At 45.1% G+C, this 23712-nt stretch overlaps 1 protein-coding gene across 5 annotated transcripts in view; it reads left to right on the top strand.

Moving 5' to 3' along the window:
- The first annotated feature begins 558 nt into the window (after positions 1-558).
- PROX1 (prospero homeobox 1) overlaps positions 559-23712 on the top strand; it is a 77904-nt gene continuing 54750 nt past the window's right edge. For 2 of the 5 annotated variants that reach the window (XM_033144786.1, XM_033144781.1), the window contains exons 1-2: positions 4463-4546; positions 13673-15464. In XM_033144786.1, coding sequence (XP_033000677.1) covers positions 13740-15464 — 1725 coding nt within the window. In that variant the 5' untranslated portion in view covers positions 4463-4546; positions 13673-13739. Of the gene's footprint in view, positions 708-4462; positions 4547-6403; positions 6973-12379; positions 12447-13672; positions 15465-23712 lie in introns of those variants that run through there. The other 3 variants (XM_033144782.1, XM_033144785.1, XM_033144783.1) reach the window with 3 other exon arrangements.

Raw genomic sequence — 23712 nt, 5'->3', positions numbered from 1 at the left:
TTTTTTAAGTGCGCGCGCGTGGGTATCTTATTTACCGGCTATTGTAAGTTATTGTGGTTTTATTTGGTGGGGAAACGATAGGAGTTTGGGGGTTTGGGGGGAGGGTTCGAGGAGAAGCAGCGCGAACTTTTGGTGCGCGGCGCGCAGCGCGGAGGAGCCGAACTTGGCTCGGGAGAAGGGCTCTTTTTATTTCTGTTTAGACTGGAGCCGTCGGTTAAACAAACAGCGCACTTCAGAGGGGTCACAGCAAAGCAGCCGGGTTCCCGTCAGGGAATTCCTCCTCGCAGCTGCCGCTTTTGCATCGCTTCGCCGCGTGGTCTCCATAATTCCGCCGAGGGGGCGAGGGATGCCCCTAGCCGGTCCTCGGTGGGGGCAACCGTCGAGTTTGAGGCGGGGTGGAGGGGGGAGAGAAAGAGGGGGAAAGGAAAATAAACTCTGACAGGCTGCGCGTTAAACCAGGACTGATCGCTTCTCAGTTTGACACAAAGGCCATCAAGCAGCCGCGGGAGTTGGCGCTGACTTTTATGTTGTTTTACAAATAGGATATATTAAAAAAAAAAATTACAAAACCAACCATCGGGGGTGGGGGTGGCGAGGGGAGACAAAGGGAGCACCTCGAAGCCGTCGCAAGTTATAAAACCGGCGAGGCGCTCATGGGGTCTCCATTACCTGGAGCCACAAGTCCAGGAAGAACTCGGGAGCCAAAGGTAAGGGGATTTTATTTTATTTACTTATTTTTTTAAAGTGGAGAAGCAGAAGTTGCCCTGAGAAGAACTGGCTGCTTGGAGTTCAAGGACTCGGGCCTGTTTTTCCCACTGCAGTTTTATGGTTATGACAGGCTCTCCAAGAGGCACTAAAAACGGTAGTTTCCTCTTTTCTGCACAAGATAAGGAGACGGGAGGGGCGCGCGGGAGACGCCTCGCTGGAAAAAAAGGGGGGCGCCTTGCTTCTCCTTCCGCAACCGAACGGGTTTTCTCTCCCCCTCGCCTCCTGACTCTTCTGCCTCACCTAACAGATTAGGAAACAGATGGGAGAGTCGCATCAGATATTCAGGAGTTTTTCTCCAGGGAGAAGGAGAGAGAGAGAGAGAGAGAGAGAGAGAGAGAGATTTGAACAAGTAGATGCAAAGGGCTTTTTTAAAAAAGGGGGGGGAGGAGGACACTTTCCGGGTTTCACTCCAGCTGCAACCCCTGCGTCCCAGATATCTTGGGGAAAGAGGGGGGGTTTAGCCCCCTGGATGAAGGGCCGCGAAATGATAGCCTCCCCCCCCCAGTGGACTACAGCCCAGAAGTCCGCAGTAGGAAGGAAGGAAGGAAGGAAGGGGGCGTGGACCGTTTCTATGGAAGAGTTTTTCTTTCTCGCTCACCCCCGCCCCCCAAATTTCGCTTCCCTCCCGAAGTAAAGTGCAGGGGACCCCGAGCGATGGGGACACGACCCAGCCAGTCCTTCTCCCCGAGAGGGTTGCCTTCAGGAATGACTATTGCACCCCCCCCCCAAACCCGGCTCCACAGTTTTCCCAAGCGAGAGATGTATAACAACACAATCTCTCCCTTCTTCTCCCGTCACGCAGTTGCTCTCTGTCATTTTTGCTTCGCTCATGTCCTCTCCTTGCTTATTTCTTTTTTAAAAAATGTGTTCTCAGATTCGAGTTTCTGATAAGTTTTTTTTGGGGGGGGGTGTTGTTTTTAATTGTTCCCCCGCTGTTTTCTTTGGGCGCCCGTCTCTTATCCACTGCAGTTTGCTAGCTTTTCTGGAGTTGGAATGAGAGAAGAAGGGATGGAGAACGGAATGTTGCACGTGCACGAGAGAGCATATATGTAGAATAAACCCCGTGCGCCCCAAAGAAATCCCAGAATTAAAAGTTAGAAAGCGACCAGAAAGAGAGCGCCAAAATCCTCGCACGCTGCTGCGATCCATTCAAGCAGACTCGGATCTGTGGGCGCGCCAGATTCCTGCGTGTTCTCTCTCTCTCTGTGTGTGTTTTTTTTTAAAAAAGATAACCTGTGCATCGGCATGGGTTTTCCCCCCGGGTGCCCTAACTAATGCAGATAAGGTTAGGATTTTAAAATTATGCGTTTAAAATATTTTGCACAGATACCTGTCCGAAAGAAAGGCAGGGGTGGGATTTTATTTTATTTCCGCGTAGCCTACAGTATAGGATAAGCAGCGCGTCGTCCTTTCTCAAAGCGGTTTAATTTGCCTGCTCTGATATTTTTTTTAAAGTTAATTTTATTGCTTTCCTTGTGGTACCAGGAATAGACATGCCTTTAGTATTAATAGCAGTAGCAACAGCAATAAGGCAACCTTTCGAAGAGGGAGCTGAATGAGTTGAATAAACTATCAAGAAAAAGTGTGGTTTGAATTCGCGGCGGACATACCGACCGTAAATCTCTGAACTACCGATTGGAGTTTTCAAACAAACTCGCTGATCTGATTGTGTTCCAGAGTTATTGGAAAGAGTTAGTGGTCTCCACCCCACCCCACCCCACCTCCCAGTGACTTAAAGCAGCATTTAATTTAAGGCTCCTGAGTTCATGACCTACACATCGTGGATACAGGGAGTCTGATCCGAACTTTGGGTGAAGGCTTTTTGTTGTGTCTGCGCTAAGGAGCCTCTTCACTACAAAGAGAAGATTGTATAGATACAAGGCAGGTTAGGAGCAACCGCCTGCTTCTTCCCTTTCCACTTATTTTGTTGTATCACTCCTGGGAGCGGGAGAGAGAAACATCGCTGAACTTCTTTAATTCAGGAGAAAGTGAATTCGTATTAAAAGCTTTGAAGAGGTTTGCAAAGGGGGGGAAAGGGGGGGTTGTCCAATTGTTTTAAGTTAGTCACTTGCGCCTTCTGAGTTTTTTACGCCGTGTATAGGTTGCTGATACTGGTATTTTTGTCTACATCTAATGGGCTGTGTGTGTGTGTGTGTGAGAGAGAGAGAGAGAGAGAGAGTTTATATATATATATACCGTGATTAAAACTGACCTTTTTGATGCCCCTACTTCTATAGTTTTAAGAGTCTGTCAAAGACCCAGAACCATTTCCTGGCCATTGACAACCGTGATTGCCTGGAATGGATGGAATGGGGGCACCTTGGCTTCGTTCAGTGCAACTTATCCAATGCCACCACCCCCTCCCTCTCTCCCCGTGCCTAAGCAATGACACACAGTCCAACCCACTACCAGCTAAACCGAAGTACTGGCAGTCGAAGGAAAGCTTTACTTTTAACGATTTCGCCTTAGCTGTTTTTGGATCGGGCTGTCCACCTACCACAGAGTTGCTCAAAAGGCGACGAAAGCCCCCACCAACTTGAAATCTTAACGAGGCTGTAAAGTTGGTGGGGGTATCTCTGCCACACGTTGACATGCCACCTTTCCGCTACGCGAGCGCGTCTTTGCGCGCGCACCTGCTTTCTGTGCGCGGATGGATGGTATAATTATAATATTCCGCAATCCTGAGCACTCTTGCGTGGGAATGCCCTACAACCCAGCGTGGGACTCCGAGGATTAGCGTCGGGTGCGGGGCTACACCGACTGGACTCCCTACACACCCCGGTTATCTCTGACCACCAGCTATAGAAACTCGCGTGGATATTTCCTCCCACCCACCCCTTCCTTTTGGTCAGGCGCACCTTTCCATGTTCCTTTCTGAAATGTTGTAGCCATATCCAAAACTAAACTAAACAACCAATGCCAGTTACGTACAGTAACTGATCTCCGCACCCGGCAAGGCTGAACTCCGCACCGGGCACAGACGGCTCGTCCGATGCGCCCTCCTCCAAATTTGGGACGAAAGTCTCCTTCCCATCAGCGACGATGGGGGCCAGGGGGTGGAGAAAGGGGACGGCGAGGTGGGGGCAGCAAGTGTGGGAGACCGATCTGATCCCATCCTGTTGTTCCTCCTCCTCCTCCCCAGCACCCCCCCCCCCCCCCACGTCTCGCTCTCTTTCCTCCCAAGTTCTCCGCTCGCTATCCCCCTTGAATCCGAAGGAGCCTCCCGATTGGGCGCTGGGCCTGGCGCACGTCACTCAGAGCGTGACGTGTAGTCTTCCTGTTTCCTTCAGCTGTGTCTTAAAGTAAATCTTGTTGTGGTGCGGAGCCCTCAGCTGAGCGAGGCTGCTCTGCTGCCTGCAGAAATAAGAGACAATTACAGCCTGGGAGAGGAGAGCGGCGCAGAAGAGCAGGGTGCTCCTCCTCCTCCTCCTCTCTCTCTCTCTCTCTTTCTCTCTGTTCTCCCTCTTGCTTTCTCTCTCTCTTTCTCTCCTGCACCCTCACTCATTCTCTCTCTCTCTCTTTCACACACGCACACTCACACGCATCTACATACAGCCTGGCACGCTCACTCTCACCCTCCCTGGGCCAATTACAATATTCATCAGCGGCAAGATAGCAAGGCTGTGTATTTGTGCGGAGCGTGTGCGCGTTCCCTTCTTGCTCGCTCGCTCTGTCTCTCTCTCTCTCTCTTTCTCTCCTATCTAACCGGCAGGGGGAAGAGAGAGAGAGAGAGAGAGAGAGGAGGGGGGGGGCTCAGTTTCATCGCCTTTGCAACTGAGTAAGTATCTGTCTCCCTTCACTTCTTTTCAAATTGGGGGGGGGGGTGGCGGGTAAGAGAGATGGTCTTCTTCGACCCTGGCACGGGCTTGCTCCAAATGCTGGATCAAGTTCTTGGTGGCAGGGGGTGTGTGTGCGGTTATTTATTTATCCTCCTTAGGGGAACCTCCCCCCCCCAAACAAACCCCTATCATTCTTGCTGATTTCTTCTCCTCGTCCCCCAATATGAGGTTAATGACGTTAGAGACTTATAAAACCACACTGATAACGGGTTTTTTTGCGTTTTTTTGCTTTTGCTATCCCCCAAACTCTAAAATCTTCAGTACAGTCATCGCAATAGTTTGCCCAGTTGGAAAGGACAAGGTTTGATGTTGTGATGTTGGAAATGTCTTTCCCCCCTTTCCTGATTGTCTCTCTTCCGTTCTTTCTCCTCTCGACTTTTTTTTATCGATGTTTCGTATAGAGGTTTTTATTTTATTTTTAAAAAAGGTTGGGAGTGGGGAATGGTTCGGCTTTGTATGAGTGTCTTTCCTGAGGCTTCCTTCCTTCTTCTTCTTCCAAACCCCCCCCCCCCCATCGCCCCGCCACCCCTCCAACTCCTGGTCTGGTCTTTCTTCTTTGTCTTGTTTATTAATCGCTGCCTTTCTTTTTGTCTCCTTCGATTTGCTTATCATTTGCATGCCCCTGACTTCTCATATCTCCCCACCCCCCACACCTGCTGTATTTATAAATACGCGGAAAGAAGATTTAAGCAGGAGGGCTGGGGTGGGGAAAATGTATGGGTGTTTGAATACTTCTTTTTTGCGGGGGAGGGAGGACTGAGAAGGACGTGCTGGTGGACGGGGAAGGATGACATGGAAGGGTGCTTAAAAAAAACAACACCTAGGGGTCATGTTCTTAGGCTAGGTTGCAATCAGACTCGCTTTTCCTTGGAAGCGAGCTCCCGGCTGGGCGTTTTAAGTTAGTTCCGAGGAAATCTATGAAAGGGCTTAATGGGTGGTGGGAAGTTTGTAGGGGAGGAGATCCAGAACGATCAGCGGCACGGTCGCGATCTCCGCCGCGTCTGCTCAAGAGTTCTTGCCTTGCTTGGTTTCTTTTCTCCCTTTCTCTCTCTCTGTTGGAGAGGTGCTGCAAGTTGATCAGCTGGCTTTGCCCTGCGCGCGTGTGACTTTTCTTTTCGAAAGAACGCTTCATTCTCGAGGAGAATCTCGCCTCTCCAGAGCGCGCTTTCGCTCTTCCTCTCTCCACTCCCGGCCGGCTTCCTCTAGAGTGGTCGCCCCGCGGCACTTGAGCCGAAGTGCTTCCAAACTCGCGGATAGCGGCGGACTGGATTTTTTTTGGGGGGGGGGGGAAGGGCGCGCGCGCGATTTGGAGAGGTGGGGGGTGCGGAAGGAGTCGAAATCTTTACCATCCGGAGGAGCCCCCGTAACGGGACACTTTTCCCTTCCTCGTTTTTTTTATTTATTTCTAGCTAGTTGGTGGGATTACATCCACTTGGCGCACAAACTCAATATGGCAAAGCTCCTCGGTCCCTACCGCACCCCCTTCCCCCCGCCGCGGTAGCGAAAATCTGGCTACAAACGGTGCCTGTCGGACGATTGTGCAAGTGTGTGCCTGTGTAGGGGGGGGGGTGCGCGCGCGCGCGTGCGTGGGGGGGGCTGCTTAAGTTTCAGCGTGCGCAAAAAAAAAAAAAATGGGAAAGAGGCAAAGAGTTGCAAAGAAAAGTGCCCTCCAGCATGGGAGGCCGTGTCTTAAGAAGAAATAATGCCCGGCAGGTGGAGGGGGCGAGGGGGGTGTCTGGCGATCTGGAGACGGGGGGGGGGAGCGAGCGAAGCAGCGACCGAGCAGCAGTTTTGGCTGGAAAGCGGTTGTAACAGCCCCCGGTGGCCTCTTCTAACAAGGGCGGGCTGGCGGCGGGAGAGGCTGCTGGTGCGCTTCTCTTTCTTTGCCTCCGCTTTGGCAAAGCTCTTGAAATTGTCCAAGGGGCGCTTCGCTCCAAGTGCGCATGGGCAGTGCCAGACAGGTGTGTTGTGTCAAGAAAGACAGGTGCAAGTTTCTCTCTCCCTCACCCCCTCTGTTGATCCTCAGCACAACGACTGTTGATGAATTTATGGCGCTTTGTTAGGAGATGGGTCTCGCTGAGTAAGGGAGGGCGGGGGAGAGAGGGAGAGAGAGAGACTTGGACCTCTCCTGACACGCTTGGAGGAGCATGGAAGGGGGAAAGTTGGCATTTGTTTTCATGAACTGGCAGGCTGATGCCATGCCTCTCATCTGCCTGGTTACTTGGAGATTTTATGAGATCACTTGATGGTGCTCCCCGTGGAAACAGAAAGGTCTTCAGTTAGGGAAAGTGCTTGTGAACAGTTTGATCCTGCACATGTCTACTCAGGAGTAAATCCCAATGTTTTCAGTGGGGCTTACTTCCAGGTGGGTGCGTGTAGGATTGCGGCCTAAGGTGGCACCCTTGGTCAGACAGAACCCTTCTAACATATATAGGGAACTTATAAGTTCTCTAACAACCCATTTCTGGCAATGTTTGCTCAGAAATTAGCCCCACGAAAGTCAGTGAGGCTTACTTGAAAAGCAACCCTTTTAAACTATGTGGGGCTCACTTCTGAGTTAACATGTTTAAGATTTGGCGGTAGGTCTCAAATCTTGAGGATACCTTTCCCATCTTCATCTGCGGACAGATTACGTGTTGTTTGAGTCCAGAGCATGGATAAAGAAGGATTGAGCAGGTTTAGAATTCAAATAAAATAGATGGAAGGTAGTTTGAGTATTGGAAGAAGAATTGTGAACAGGCTATTGGATATTACTTTCTAGTACATCAAGTATGAAATGCCCCATATTTGACTTTTATCATTCCTCCCCTAATCTTCCCATAACTGCATGCCTGCATTTGAATATACACATACAAAGGATGGAAGTCTGTGTGCATCCATATGAGAGCCTGTAATTTCTTCCAAGTTAATGTTGTCTGCTAGGTTAGCGGAGGGGGATGTGGAATGAACTGTTAGATTAAAAATGGAGCACGTTGTTTGGTTCTTGTTTCCATTGCCTTGACAGGTCTGACTACTTTTGAAATGCATCTAGTTGCATTTGTACGTGTCTTTGATTGTCATGTCTTTTGCTTCATCTGCTATCATGTATTTCATAGGTTACAACCCTGCAAGGCCCTTGTCATTATCCATTTCACCTGCTTTTTCTTCCAAAGCTCATCTCTAGCAAATAAAAAAGTTGCCATTTGAGTCCCACTATTGGAAGGACTTGAACTTTTTAAAATGTTGCTCGTAAGCCCATGTGCTTCACAGATTGCTGGCAATGGAGATTGCAGACCACACATTCAAGGCAATGATCTAATACATAACTTTGAACTGCAGTTCAAAATTGAAAGAAGGCCTCTGTCACCATTGGGGATTTATTTTAATGATCAGCTCAAAATTAAATTTGGTATATTTCAGATGGTTAGATATTGCTATTGGTGCTTTTTTTTTGCAGCACACTTTCCAAGTGTACGAAAGTGTCAGGTGGCGGATAACTTAATTGTGCTCCGTTACAAAAGGCTTGAATGATTTTTATAAGTATGTTTTGCGGGTGATTTGATTCAGTCTTCTGATTGGAGGTTCAATACCTTGATATAACTGAGAAAGTCTGGGTTGAAACTACGGTAGGAATAAATGTGCAAGTTTTGATTTGGCTGGTGTGCTCTTTTTTCTAGTGATTCTTTGAAGCACTGGCTTGTATGGAGAATATGCTGGCATGGCTGTGCCTTTTGTACATTGCTTACCCAAATAGTTTATTCATACGGAATAACCTTTAGATGCATTCGTATAGGATGGCTCCCTCCCCCCCTCAAAAAAGATTTCTAACACCAACAAAGCAATAAGATAGCAACTCCTTTTCGTCATCAGGACACTTTGTGCTTTCTATATTATGTAGGAGTGAGAATGCTAAGCACCTCACAGCAGCTTCTTAATACCTTGCCAGATTGGTCCCCATGTACCCATGATGCTACGCAGTAGTCTTCCTTCCTTCCTTCCTTTAACTGTAGATGGGTCCTTAATTTGGTCCTTTTTAACATAATGCCTTAATTTAAACGAAGCAGAAAAGAAGCAATTGATGCCAGAAATAACCATTACTTGTACTTCTAAATTCCTTCACAACATTTTTAAAAGATGGAGTATTTGACAGCAGTGTTGTCATCTATCTTACAAGTACCGAAAACATTGCCATTGGAAAAATGTTAATGTTGTGTATCTCCCCACCCCCTTTGTACTTCTCAGAAGTGCAGTAAGGTGACTTAAAGTGGATCTGTACAATATAATGTTCTGTCAACATTTAACAACTTGCATGTACCGCTGTCATTGTCTTATGCTCCTTATATTATTATACCTAAACCCAGTGCAGTAAGGACACTTTCATTATCACATATTTCCCCCTTCAAAACATTTTTTAGTTACATATGGAATATAATATTTATGGACCGTGGAAGAGAGACAATAACTGAGTTCTGTAAAAAGAACATACAGTTTCGAACTTTGCAGAACGATATTTCCCTTTCAGGTTTCTCATTCTCCAGTCTTCACCAACGGCAGCTTTGATTGAGAAATTGCACCAGATAATTATGCGCTTCTTAAAGCAATTGATTTCTTTTACCAAAGTAAAAATGTTGTTCAACTTTTAGCTGTACCCGCTATTTAAATCATTCCCTTTCCCCCGAATCAATCCACTTTAGCCATTTGGGGAAGCAGTTTAGCCTACACTATCTGAGGCAATTACTTTGCAGGCAAGTCCATCGACGTTTGTTTTTGAGCCATTCTAAACATTTCTGGATTGCACATCTAAGCAAACTAATGTTTAGGGCTAAGGACTGGGGTGCCTTAAGGTTGTATAGTCGACATGGTTTTGGGGAAAAAATTGTGTTGCACCTTGTGGGCACCTAATCCTCTCCATGGGTTTTTTTCTACACTACACATAATTTCTCAGTATAGCATATTTGAGTGTTTGAGATGATGGTACAGGAGAGGACAGATTATAGATCAGCAAGGTGTGAGCTGCAGCATGGGACTCCGCTAGAAGAGAACTAAGTCTGGTTTATGGTACAGGCCATGGAATTGAGAAAAGGTGCTCTTTGCTTTGCATCTTTGAAAAACAGAGCTCACAATCAAGCCCTACATAATTTGAAGGTTCAGATAACAGAAGCCACACCAGGTGAAGGGCCACTTGTAATGTATATTGAATTCAAAGTATCGTGCTAAGCAACAGCATTTGTGTACATTGCAATCAAATTTAGGATTTAACTGATTTCTAGAATTTCATTGATCATATATTCCAGAACAGAAATCTGTGAAAATCAAAGCAGTTTTTCCCCGCCCTTAAATGAGAAAGGAGTACAGTCAATAAGTTGACCATCAGTTTGTCCTTCCATATATATATATATATATATATATATATATATACACGCATGCACGTCTTAATAGGGAAGACTTCATCATATCAAATGTGTGCACTCTTGCTGACTCAGAATCTCACATTCTGCTGTACGCGGTATTCTGTTTCTCTCAGGATGTCAATTCACGTTGGCATTTTTTATTTTTATTTTTGAAACCAAGAGGTTGAGCCACTGGCATTCTTTGGCTGCAGGAAAACGCATTTCTCATCATTTGCGCTGAAATCGCAAAGCCGGAAATTGTGCTGTCTAAAAGCAGTTGTAGTAAGAGATGGCATCAGCTCAGAGGGTCAATGGGAGCAGAGGGCTAGAGCCCCAGGGAGAGTGGAGGGGGGCTTCGAGGAGAGGACTAATTGTGTCATTCGTGAGCAGTCACTCCTCAGGCTTGCTGTCTATTGAGCCAATGTGGTCTTCCCTCCTGGTGGCAGAACCGTAGGACAGAGCACTAGTCAGTACACATACGAGAGATGAAAATGGATAGTGGATTCGTGACAGTGACCTTATGATCGCTTTTCCTTGGTCAGTGCCACACACACGCACCAGGCCTGTCTGTCTGCCGGCCTCCCTCTCTCTCACACACAAATTATCATAGGATGCTGCAGTATACCAATTCAGACCATCGATTCATGGTCTGAATTATCCTCCCACACTAGTAATGGCTGCCCAGGGTTTCAGGCAAGGGTCCTTCTCCGCGCTACCTGGAAATGCCAGGGATCGAACCTGGAAGCTTTGGCATGCAAAACGTGTCCTCTGCCATGGAACCACGGCTCTTCCCCCTTGTCCTTGGCTGCAGTGCCGCGAGAAGGGAAAGAAGCTGAGGAAAGCTGGTTTTTCAGAAGGTGTATATGTGGAACCCTGTGGTTGGGTTTGTGGGTCAGTAGGAATGGACGGGAATTAAAATATACAAAGTAAAGAAAGAAAGAAACTCTCAAATGGCTGCCAAATGGTTTCAGAGTTAAATGCCCCTTCCTGTTGCTGCTACCTTAAGTGAAAACACTTTTAGCAACGTTGCAAATGCTCAGTCCCATTTTACATCTCATAGTATATTCCCTATAGCAAAATCTCTTTCATTACAGTGAAGCTTATATTGATGAAATACTTGGAGGATAATCAGCAACAGTCAGGCATTTTGTATCTGCTGATGCAAATGAGCTGCGGATCCAGTCCCTTCAAAGGGCTTTTTCAGCGCTGCACATTTTTTGTCCTTTACCTTCATGGAAGTGGTCATTCAGTTATACTTAACCTAAGGAGCAAAGGAGGTGTTGAGCTGTTCAGCTGAATTTTCCCCGCCCCCCCCATTAGAATAAACGGAATAGTGAATAAATGAGAGAAATGACACTTGCCAACTCCACAAAAGGTTTGACTCTGCTCCATGGTCACATGAAGTAAGCAGAATAATAAAACCATTGCCACCTGTTATTCCCTGACTTATACAAATTCACAGCGAACTTCCTACATAGAAATAATAGCTATGTAAACAAGCCTCCTGATTTATACCTGAACTTCTGATTATCCCAAGCTAAGCTTTGCTTCCTAGGCCTTCAGATAAATCCAGTTCTACTATGCCATCAAATATTAATTCATTTTCTCTCATTGGAGAGACAGAAAGAGAAAAATAAATAAAAAGAGAGACTACTTTTTACTTTTGTTGTGTATAAAATGATTGTGGGAAAAATAGACTTATTGGTTTACATTCAGCCAGCTATGCCAGGTCAATTGTTTATTTAGTTATTATTATTATTATTATTATTATTATTATTATTATTATTATTATTTATTACAGTATTTTGCATCCCTTGTGTGTATGTTTAAGTAGAAATTTTGACTAAAATACTAACAATTGTGATTGATTCTAGCTTCACAATTTATCTGAAAGAGAGTCTATATACTATTATCCTCTTTTGGGTGCAAAATGCAAGGGATGCAGATGAGCATTGTGCAGCTCGCGTGAAAGCAAAAAAATCTTTTAAAGAGTTCTTTCAGTAGGTGCAGAATATTTGGGTTGGGGGGGGCTCAGCCTTCAGACCTTCAGATGATTAAAAACAAGAGCCATGGTTTTCATTCTTTCAAAAAGATTTTTCATTTTGCTGCTGCTGCTGCTGCACTTACAAGCACTGGCTACACACTTGATTGTACAGATTATTTCATGCTGAAATTATGCTTATTTGCATGGGTAGTCATTCTTTAAAAACTAGCCACAGATGCAGTCCTAGGGAGCACGTAGATGTTTTTACAGGTGAACCGAAACAGATGGGAGCAGCTCCAAAAAGTCTGCGTGCTGCCTTTGGCAAGAGACCCTGTTATTGTGAAGATTGTGCTCTGTTAAGCAAACGTGAAGTTTAATATTAGATAAACACAGTATGGGGGTGTGGGGGGGTGGGAATTAATTTTAACTTGGTATAGCTTTCAACATGAAGGCACCGGAAGAAGTCTGTAATGCCTCACGTGCAATGTGAGTTTAGCATCACTAGTTAATAAGTCAAGAGACTTTTATATATATAATGCAAGGAAATGTGTTATCTGTCTTCTTTTTTTATTCTGTATTCCTAGGAAACAATGGTGGTTCCTATAAAAGAGAAGATACCTTCCTTTCTCACGCTGTTGATTGATGTTGCTTTCTTTCATGTCTCCATATTTTTCTTTCAGTTTTCCTCTCTCTCTCTCTCTCTCTCTCTCTCTGTGTGTGTGTGTGTGTGTGTGTGTGTTACAGGAAACCAGGTTCTGTGTATGCAAAATGTTGTATGTAAGAATGATTTCACTAGGCACCTGAGATATTATCCTTGGAAGCTGTTCTAAAGGACAGTGTCACAGTGCTGAAAATGCCCTGTTTCTGCTTATGCAAACACCTTGGTGCCATATATCATAGTTTATGAAATGTGAAAATACTCCAGTCATCAAGGTTGACAGTTTCTTTCCCCCTCCCCATTTAGAACAACGCATTAGGATGTTTTTTTAAAAAAGGACACAATTTCAGTAACTTGCATAGAGTTGGAAATATAGCAACCATTTTCTATATATTAGTAATAGATCTAATTCTATTTTTTTAAAATGAGCATTAAAAGCAAAATGTATTTCTCCCCTAAATTGTAGTTCCTATAACCATTTCTGAAATTTTGTTCAACCCAATCATTGTTTACATGCATCAAAAATCCTTGTAAAAAATATAAATCCAGTTTTTACTTTAGCCTGAAAACTGCTTTCACCTTCTTGCAATGAAATTGATTTTTCTTTAGTTCAAATTTGATATGGCTGTCTTGTTTAACAATAAGACCTACTTTCATCTTCTTTTGTAACATGTATCTCAATACCCTAAATTTAATCAATTGGTTGTCAGAGCCTGTGTTCTTCTAATCTACTGTTTCTTCTGAAGATAAACAGTATCATTTTAGGCATTTGTGCAAGAGAATCCTATATTGCTGGTGCTTAAGCAGTTCCCCCCCCCAATCCCTCTCTTTCTCTCTCTCTCTCTTTTAAAAAAATCTTAATCCATCTTAAACCAGTGGAGCAGAAATATTTAAAATGTTTCATTTCAAGCAGAGTGCATAATAAATTGCAATAATTGTAATGTGCCATAAATCCCAGAGCCTATGCATTTTGCATTTGATTCAGGATTGAGGTCAGGAAATTTGGAGAAATTTAAAGAAAATGATTCATCAGTCCTTTTGTTCTGTTGGCCAGGGTCCCAGGATTCTTGAGCTGTGCCCAGCTGACAAGCTTTTGAAGATGGCACAATAACAGTCCAGTGATGCCTGACCATGACAGCACAGCCCTCTTAAGCAGGCAAACCAAGAGAAGAAGAGTTGACATTGGAGTGAAAAGGACGGTAGGGACAGCATCTGCATTTTTTGCAAAGGCGAGAGCGTCGTTTTTTAGTGCCATGAATCCCCAAGGTTCAGAGCAGGATGTTGAGTATTCAGTGGTGCAGCATGCAGATGGGGAGAAGTCAAATGTGCTCCGCAAGCTGCTGAAGAGGGCGAACTCCTATGAAGATGCCATGATGCCTTTTCCAGGAGCAACCATAATTTCCCAGCTGTTGAAAAATAACATGAACAAAAATGGTGGCACGGAGCCCAGTTTTCAAGCCAGTGGTCTCTCCAGCACAGGCTCAGAAGTGCACCAGGAGGATGTGTGCAGCAACTCTTCAAGAGACAGCCCCCAAGAGTGTCTTTCCCCTTTTGGCAGGCCTACCATGAGCCAGTTTGATATGGATCGGTTATGCGACGAGCACCTGAGAGCTAAGCGTGCCCGGGTTGAGAATATCATTCGGGGGATGAGCCATTCCCCCAGCGTGGCATTACGGGGCAATGAAAACGAAAGAGAGATGGCTCCGCAGTCTGTGAGTCCCCGGGAAAGTTACCGGGAGAATAAACGCAAGCAAAAGCTGCCTCAGCAGCAGCAGCAGAGCTTCCAGCAGCTGGTTTCGGCTAGGAAAGAACAGAAGCGAGAGGAGCGCAGACAGCTGAAACAGCAGCTGGAGGACATGCAGAAACAGCTGCGCCAGCTGCAGGAGAAGTTCTACCAAATCTACGACAGCACAGATTCTGAAAACGACGAAGACGCCGGCAACCTGTCCGAAGACAGCCTGCGCTCGGAAATGCTGGACGCCCGGGCCAGAGATTCGGTGGGCAGGTCAGATCATGAGATGTGCGAGCTGGACCCGGGGCAATTCATCGACCGCGCCCGAGCCCTGATCAGGGAGCAAGAGATAGCAGACAACAAGCCCAGGAAGGAAGGCCCCAAAGAGAAAGAGCACGGGCCGCACTCTTTCCACCCGGAAGGCAAGCACCTCGCCGAGACGCTCAAGCAGGAGCTGAACACTGCCATGTCTCAGGTGGTGGACACTGTGGTCAAAGTTTTCTCATCCAAGCCCGCCCGCCAACTTCCTCAGGTCTTCCCACCTCTCCAGATCCCCCAGGCAAGATTTGCTGTGAATGGGGAGAACCACAACTTCCACACAGCCAACCAGCGCCTCCAGTGCTTTGGTGATGTCATCATTCCAAACCCGCTAGACACCTTTGGCAATGTGCCGATGCCTAATTCCACAGACCAAACAGAAGCACTGCCCCTAGTTGTCCGCAAGAATTCATCGGACCAGTCGGCCTCTGCCCCTCCTCCTGGCAGCCACCACCCGGCTCTCCATCAATCTCCACTGGCGGCTACCGCAGGCTTCACTTCCTCCTCTTTCCGCCACCCCTTTCCGCTACCCCTTATGGCCTACCCATTTCAGAATCCCTTAGGCGCTCCTTCTGCCTCCTTTCCAGGGAAAGACAGAGCTTCCCCAGAATCCTTAGATTTAACGAGGGAGACCACAAGTCTGAGGACCAAGATGTCATCGCACCACATGAACCACCATCCTTGCTCACCAGCACACCCTCCCAGCACCGCTGAAAGCCTCTCTATATCTCTCATCAAGTCTGAGTGTGGTGACCTACAAGATATTTCCGAAATCTCACCTTATTCGGGGAGTGCGATATCCTTTATGATGCAAAGCCCACATTTTGCATGATGGGGTTTCTTTCGTTTGGTGGTAAGGGGTAACTGATGGGCGGGGACAAGGGAAATGACATGTACATAAGGCCCTCTTGTCCGAAATTTCTCACAAAGTGGAGAAAAGGTAAACTATGCTTGTTCCATTGTGGATCAAATCTGCGCAGTTCCTAACTGGCACAGTTTTAGGAGATAATTTTAATTCAGGTGTGGGGAACCTGCAGATAGTACTGAACTACAACTCCCATCAGCATCAGCATGCCCAGTCAGGGATGATGGGAATTGTAGTTCAGGAGAATCTGGAGTCTCAAAGGTTCCCCGTGCCTGATTTAAATGGGTTGCCTTCTAATGTTTATCCATTGATCCTGATAGAGAATGATAGATTTCTGGATGTGAACATCTTGGTGGTGTATATTGGGAGAGAAACCTCGTTATAACTATAACTGAAGCCATAAAAAAGACCCAAGTTTGGGGGAGAGAGGGCAAGTAGCCCCACTTCCCATTCTTCAGTTCCTGACCTGTCAAACTGTATACTGTAATTGATATCTGAGGCAGATCATAGGCAGCTTTTAAAAAATACAATTTTCAAGGCACTCCCAAGCACAGCATTTCGGGCCTAAATTAGACATCTGCATAAGGGAACAAATGCAGGTGGCAGGTGGAGAGGGAGGTGCATTAGCAGCCCAGGAATGAAGCAGAGCGTCTGCTTGGCTGTGATGTTCAAGGCAAACTTCTTTGCTGTCTTGCCCCAACCTGACTAAACTCAGAAGGCAGCAACTGGCTTTTACCAGTCTCATGGGTAGAAGTTTCCCCTCGCGTGAATTCGACTGCTGTCAGAGGGAGGCAAGCTTTCCTGCTGAATAAGCCCAAACTTTTGGTACCCATGTCAGCTGCCTGTTTGAATTGCCCAGCAGCATGCAGCTTTTATTTGTGAGTGGTTCTATAGATATCTAAGTAACCCCTGCACTAGTTAAAAGTCGTCACCAACGGCAGTGATGTAGGGAATTTTCCATAAGACCTGCTACTGTATTGTCCTGTTAACTTACTATTATTTTATCCTAAAATTCAATAAATAAATAATTAAACAATAGCCCGCCACCTTACAATATAGTTCTGGAAGGTTTCCCCCCTGTTCCCTTCCTTTCCTATGCCTGCATCAAAATATCCTAGTCGCACTGACAGGGATGTTCCTTCTCAAACTGTTTCCAAAGCTCCAGTGTTCACTATCAGACAGATAATATTTGCTTATGTGTTTGTTTTATTGGCTGGAGTTCTGCAGGCATAGATATGTCATTCCACCCTATACATACTTAGCTGGGAGCAGGCCCCATCCAACAACAAAAAACACCTTTCTTCTGAGCAGGAATGTGTAGGATTGCGCTGAAAGGGATGGAGTTTCTTTTCCAGGTGAAACTTCCACATTAAAGCCAAAACGATATTTCCCCAATTTCGGGAGGGGGAAAAAACCTGGGGAAATTTTTCAAATTTGGATGCCAATACGAGAAAGAAAGAAATTGACTTGTGATATTCAAAAACCAGAAGGCTTCTGAGAATCTGATGTGGGGTGGGGGTGGAATAATTTCAGATCAAATCCAAATTTTCTTAAGCAACCCTAGTGAGTCTGCGTGTTAACAGTGCCTTTGCTGCATCTCTCCCAAAGGACAAGTGATGCATTTTTAGATCTCCTAACTTATTTTCTCAAGTGGGTAAACAAAGCAAACACAAAAGAAGATAAAGATACAGGTACTGCTGTATTTAAGCTAAATCAAGACCTTCCCCACCCCCCTTTCCTTCTGATCGGAGTCCTGTTCTCGGCTCTTGTGCAGCTGCCGGGTATGCATGGTTAACCTCTGCTCAGCCATACACAGAAATCTTTTGTCCTAACATACAAAAAGCAAATCATTTGGCAAAGCTTGAGAGTATAATTAGATATAAGACTTCAGCTGGATTAATCTTTTAGGGCATGTCTTCTTCTTTTCCTCCCTCCTTAAAAGAAAAAAGGGGGGGAAGAACCCCCCACAATTTAGAAGCCTTAAATAATATTTAGTTGAGGGGAATGACACTGTTTTCTTTCTTTCCTTTTTAATCTAAGAAAGATGGTTATATTTTCATAATAGCTTTCAGTCACTGGCCTACCAATCCTATGTATGTTCACTTAGAAGGAAGATATTTGGAGTACACTGGGATTTACTTTCCAGGAACTATGCTAGGATTGTGACTTTAGTTCTATTAGGTTTTTTAAAAATAATAATAATAATAATAATCGCCCAGTCCCTACCATCAACTGTCTACCGCAGGGTATATAGGGATGTCTTCAGATAAACTGAAATGGGCCATTTTATTGAAGGCCACATAAAATCTGCCCAGTCTTCAACAGAGGACTTGAAATAAAGGATAAACTGGTCATTTGAAATTAGATAGCCCACTGCAGAATACGGCTGACCTAAGTAGGCTTAGCTTCACCTACTTGGAAAGGAAGCTATTGTAAATGGATAACTGTCCTTCACCCTTGTGCAGTCATAGCAGTACTGGTACATTTGCTGTCAACTGCCCAAGATGGTGGTGGGATCTGGTGAAAGTCTATACAAGGTATATACATACATATATATATATATATATATATATATATATATATATATATATATATGTATGTATGTATGTATGTATGTATATTATTGCAGAATCATTTGCTTCAGCCAGAATAATTCTAAATGTATTTTGCTTCCAAATTGGTTTAAGTGAAAGTTTTAATGGTGATGAAGAAAATGCTTTTTACAATGTTTTGTCCTAGGCAATTGATAGGTGGGATTGAGATCCTGTCTCTACAAACTCTTTTCACAAGCCCTGCTCACTTAATGTTTCCTCCGCATTGTAGGATTTGGTCTGTGGAAGCTTTCAACGTTAGTGCACTGGCTAAGACTGAACTTTGGATGGCAGTTAAGTGTCTTTGAATGTTACCCTTGGGTTGTTGTTGTTCAGTCGTGTCCGACTCTTCGTGACCCCATGGACCAGAGCACGCCAGGCACGCCTATCCTTCACTGCCTCTCGTAGTTTGGCCAAACTCATGTTAGTAGCTTCGAGAACACTGTCCAACCATCTCATCCTCTGTCGTTCCCTTCTCCTTGTGCCCTCCATCTTTCCCAACATCAGGGTCTTTTCCAGGGAGTCTTCTCTTCTCATGAGGTGGCCAAAGTATTGGAGCCTCAACTTCAGGATCTGTCCTTCTAGTGAGCACTCAGGGCTGATTTCTTTGAGAATGGATAGGTTTGATCTTCTTGCAGTCCATGGGACTCTCAAGAGTCTCCTCCAGCACCATAATTCAAAAGCATCAATTCTTCGGCGATCGGCCTTCTGGATGGTCCAGCTCTCACTTCCTCTACCTTGGGTAGAGGGGTACAAAGATTGAGCTGGGCTTATTCTGCATTAAGCCTCAAGGGACATGAAGAGAACTGGACTGGGAGAATGAATCAGTTTCTGATGTTAATTGTGGAGATAGAATAGGAATATTTAGAATGGTCTTGCCCAACCTGGTGGTTGAGTGAACTGTGTATAGCCCATGCACTGTTCACACAACACGTTTCCCTGCATTGCTGGTAATAGAGACCCATTCATGGGAGTCATTCCACTCTGGGAATCAGCCATACCAAAGGGAAAGAGCCATTGTAGGGAAGGAGGTGAACAGAACTTGAGTGGAAAGAGGGACCTAGTGGAAAAGAAACCCAGAACACAAGGAGTGATGGATTCAGTTCCAACCTCTTTCTGCTGGCTGTTGTAAAATTGTAAAGTGTAGATCATAAGTAAACATAGCAGGAGCCCATGAAGCAGGTGTCAAAAAAGCAACAAAATAAAAACTGTGACAATACAGCTAAAATGGGTGGGAGGCTCAGGCCCTTGGGCCAACTGTGGCCCTCCAGTCATCTCTGTTCGGCCCTTGAAAAAAAACCCAGGCCACGCCCCTTACCAGGCTGTTCCACATCTCCTCAAGTGCTTTTGCCTGGCTGGGATGTATTGAGCTGTGATAATGTCTCTGGCTTGCCTGGATGGAGAAGTGTGTGAGGAAAACCCCCTCCACTGCCACCTCCTCTGCTGTGGGCATACCCCACTCCTGCCATGCCCATGGCAGCGGTGGTGTGCCCATGACAGAGGAAGCAGGGGCATGGTTGCTGCGGGGGCATGACAGTGGTGGTAAGTGGTGCACCCCTCAGGCCGAGGTCTGATGTGGCTGCCCCACATCACCCCATGGGCCCTGCATGTGAGAATGTAGGAACCTCTATCTTTTGGATAGACTGCTGTACAAGGTAAGAGTTGCATCCTTTGCCACGCCTGCTTTTCTTTCTGGCAGGAAAGTTTCCCACCCATGGTCTAAAATATATAAACTATTAATATAGCATTCTGTGACCCTGCCTTGATGCAGTTCTCCTCATAGTTACTGAGTGTATCTCTTAAATTTACTACTACCAGTTGCTTTCAGTGGGACTCTCCTGATATATGTAGCCCCTTAATTGCTTTCTTCATATTTCTGGAACTACTTTTGCATGTGATTTTTGTTTTGCTTTAATCTTTCCTCCTTTCCTATCATTCATTCATTCATTCATTCATTCATTCATTCATTCATTCATTCATTCCTACGTTTGTATAGTGCTTCCAAGCATTCAGATCACTTCACGTGTATTTTCCAGTTGCAATCCTCACAACAGCCCTGTGAATTTAGCCAATATTATTGTTCCCATACCCGCAAAATGGGGAATGAGGCAGAGACTTCCCTAAACCCAACTAGCAAGATCAAAGGAGATGCAAACTGAGATCTTCCTGATTCATAGCTTCTCTTATCCACTGTGCGCTGGACAATCTTGACTAGGTTCTTTGCCCTTCTCACATTTTCATAACTTGGAACTTTTGGAGAAATTGAGATCTTCAGACCCCCTTCCCCATGTCATTGTTACAGCTCGGTGACTTAATTTGTGAGATCAGATTTTAACTGGGGCTTATCCTTTTCTCTTAGACATCACAGAAAAAGTCCCATTCACATGATGCATCTGGGGATATACCAGATTTGAATCTCTGAACAGAGTCTGCATGCAGGAATGCTGTCCAAGCATAAGCTCTGGCCATACGTTAAATTCTGTTTACTCAACCCCACACCACCCCATCCATGTGCTCATATCCTCAGATATGTCCCATGGACAGCCATAGAGATTCCTTGACTACCCTGCTGCTATTCCAGTCCTAAAGATGTTACTCAAAATGCAGGAGACTTTGTGCGCTTGGCTAGGAAACTGCAAAGCTGTACAACAGGCCTTCATCATAATGCTCACCTGGGCCTGGATACCTTCCTCTTTTTGCTGCCTCCCTGGGTGTGCCAAAACAGGGCATTTGACACCTAGTAGACCCAACATGTAGCTGATGGACCATATTCATCATGGCAGGTCACCAACAGTGTAGGGTTGCTTGGTGGCTGCTGCCTCTGTTAGCCTGATGGCCTCCATGCATTATGGACTAGAATTCCCATCAGCCCCAGCTAGCACATCTGATGGGAGGTTGGCAAAGTGTTTCTACTTTCTGTGGTCCCCAGTGGAGGATTCAGTTGGAGCTGCTTACATGGGACTCCCAGTTTCCTCCTGTCCAGGCGCTGATCTTCCCCACTTCACCATGATCACAGGAATTGGTGCCACCCAGACCATTACCGGTAATTGGGCCTGTATGTAAGAGACACGCCAATCAAACAAACATGTCCAAAGCAGCCCACGGCCCTTGTTCAGTAGAGAATCTTGCAGACATGTACACACACACACACACACACACACACACACACACACACACACACTGTTGGTGCTGGCTGTAAGTATATTTCAAAAGCTATTGTATTTCCACTGGGGGCCACCACTACATCTAGAATATTTGCAGCTCTTCTTATTTTCTCACAGCTGCCTGTTTGTCTGTGTTATCTTGAATCCATCGTAGGCAAAACCAAAGGGGGGGGGGGAGATTGAGGCATGTGAAGGTCTGTTTGTTCTCGACCAGGTTTTTGTTTTTGTTCCTCTTTAATTTCACATGGCTGAATATTCCTATATAAAGAATCTTTCTTAAGAGCAGCCGTCCTTCTTCCCTTTGGAACAGAAAGCAACATCTGTTTCCTTGGAGAATCCATCCAGGATAAGAACACAAGCATTGCAGATAACAGCCAAGTTCAGGTTTTGGTAGCAAGAGCCCTTCCTGGTATTTTTGCTTTGTTTTTGCTTTAGTTCCCAAATACATCTCGCTGTTCCCGTAAAAGGCGCCTAACCATTATCCTCCTTGTTTGAGGGCGAAAGGAGAGAGTTAATGTTTGTATGCTGCATTAAACAAGATGAGAAGATGCACCTGCACCCAGAGTTCCTGCCTTGTTCGCGAATGCATTGTATATCTTTGCAAACTAAATACGTTTAATCAAATATTTTTTCAAGTTTTTATTCAAATTGCAAAAGAAACAGACAGCCAATTGTTTTGCTGCCTGATCTTCCTTGTCAGGCCACCCTCTTTGCATCTCAAGAAAAATAGCCTTGTGCAGCCTCGGGCCATTTGCATAGAGAATATTGAAACACAACATTAGATTGTGGGTTTTGTTTTGTTTTGTTTCTTGATGTAATGCATGAAGATTATCTTCCCAGGTGAAGGCTGTAATCTTTTTCTCTTCAGAAGGGTAGTCTTCAATAAAATTCACAAGGGGGGGGAAACTTTTTTTTTTAAAAAAAGTAAGACAGACAGTTCTTGTCCAAGCTGTGCAAGGATGCAGTATGGACAAACGATGCTTTATGAATGACAGCATTTTGAGTTATTTTCTCTGGCCAAAATAAAAACACTTGCAGCAAATCCAAGCCTCCTCCCCCCCCCCAGAGAGAGAGAGCGCTGTTTGATTAAACTTGGGGTAGCTTGAGTTCAACATGGTGTCGCATTATTAATCCCAATAAATATATGCAGCACAATTTCTATTAATCTGGGGATATAGGACTGAAAGCAGGAAAGGTGTGTTGGAAGCACCAATCTGCCCGCAAGATATATATTCTTTTCACTTGGCAGGTACCCTGGGTTATGGTACCCAAAAAACAAACAAACAAAAAAACAACACAAGAGGCCTTTAGAGGATTTCAAATAGGAAGGGATAAAAATAAAGGGATCTTCATATAATAATTCTGACAATGATGCTTCCAGACCTGATACAATCCAGATGCCAGTCCCCTGTGCTCCCCGCCCCAAAAAAGTATCTCAAATCAAGAGCAACAACCCATATTGTATACCTACAAGGAAAACATGAGCTGGAAAACTACACATAACAATGTGTCTCTTCCTTTATCCTCTCTCCACTTCCTGCTCCTTACATCTCCTCTTCTGCTGTTGTGTTAAGCAGGGCTGCGTTGTGCTTTGTAAATAGATAACACTCGGATTCTCACGTTGTTTGAACACTGTTTTAGGTTCAGCTGCAGTACACAGTTTCTCTGATCTTTTATGTTCCTGAGCAGATGTCTTTCATTAATTTATGGATTTATCATCTTTTCTTTTCTTTTTGCCTCCCTCCCTCCCTCCCTCCCTCTCTCTCTCTCTCTCTCTCTCTTTTACACCTGGCAGCTGGCTCAAGTTTCAGCAGTTATTGTCTATTTTGCATTACACATAGAACTGAATGTCATCTGTCTTCACAAAGCTATGGCAAAGAGTACGGAGGCAAGCCACATCAGCTGCTGGGGCAGAGCCTGTTTGCGTTTTTATTTGCTTCCTCCTCCTCCTCCTCCTCCTCCTCCTCCTCCTCCTCCCCCCCCCAATCTATCTCCCCCTCCCCTTTTTACCTCCTTAATATTTATTTGTGCTCATTTTCTTTCCTGGCCTTGAATGGAGCTTAGCTCGTGTTCAGTACAGCTGTATGTTTACTGAATCTATTCCATCATGAGTCATTGTGCGTGTGTAAGTATCCTGGAAACAGCCAGTGCTTTCTTGGAAGAACAGTTGCTTTTCAACACAAGCACTTAAAAAGAAAATTAACCAATTGGTCAGCTCAGATTTAGCAAGGGGGTCATCTCACTACTGGCCCTTTTAGCGTTTTGTTGGCTCTTTTTTAATAGTCTCTATTAGGGATGCTTTTTAGCAATAATCTAATCTGTTTGAAACAAAATAGAAACAGTGTATGAGGATTGTATTGTGAACAACAGGCAAGGTTTAGGGGAACAGAAGAAAGGGGCTTCTGAAAATTTATGTTTGAAATA

The sequence above is a fragment of the Lacerta agilis genome, chromosome 3, assembly GCF_009819535.1.
Source record: "Lacerta agilis isolate rLacAgi1 chromosome 3, rLacAgi1.pri, whole genome shotgun sequence".
NCBI lineage: Eukaryota > Metazoa > Chordata > Lepidosauria > Squamata > Lacertidae > Lacerta > Lacerta agilis.
Note: the sequence above shows the minus strand (reverse complement) of the source record. Positions and strands in the feature narration are given on the sequence as shown.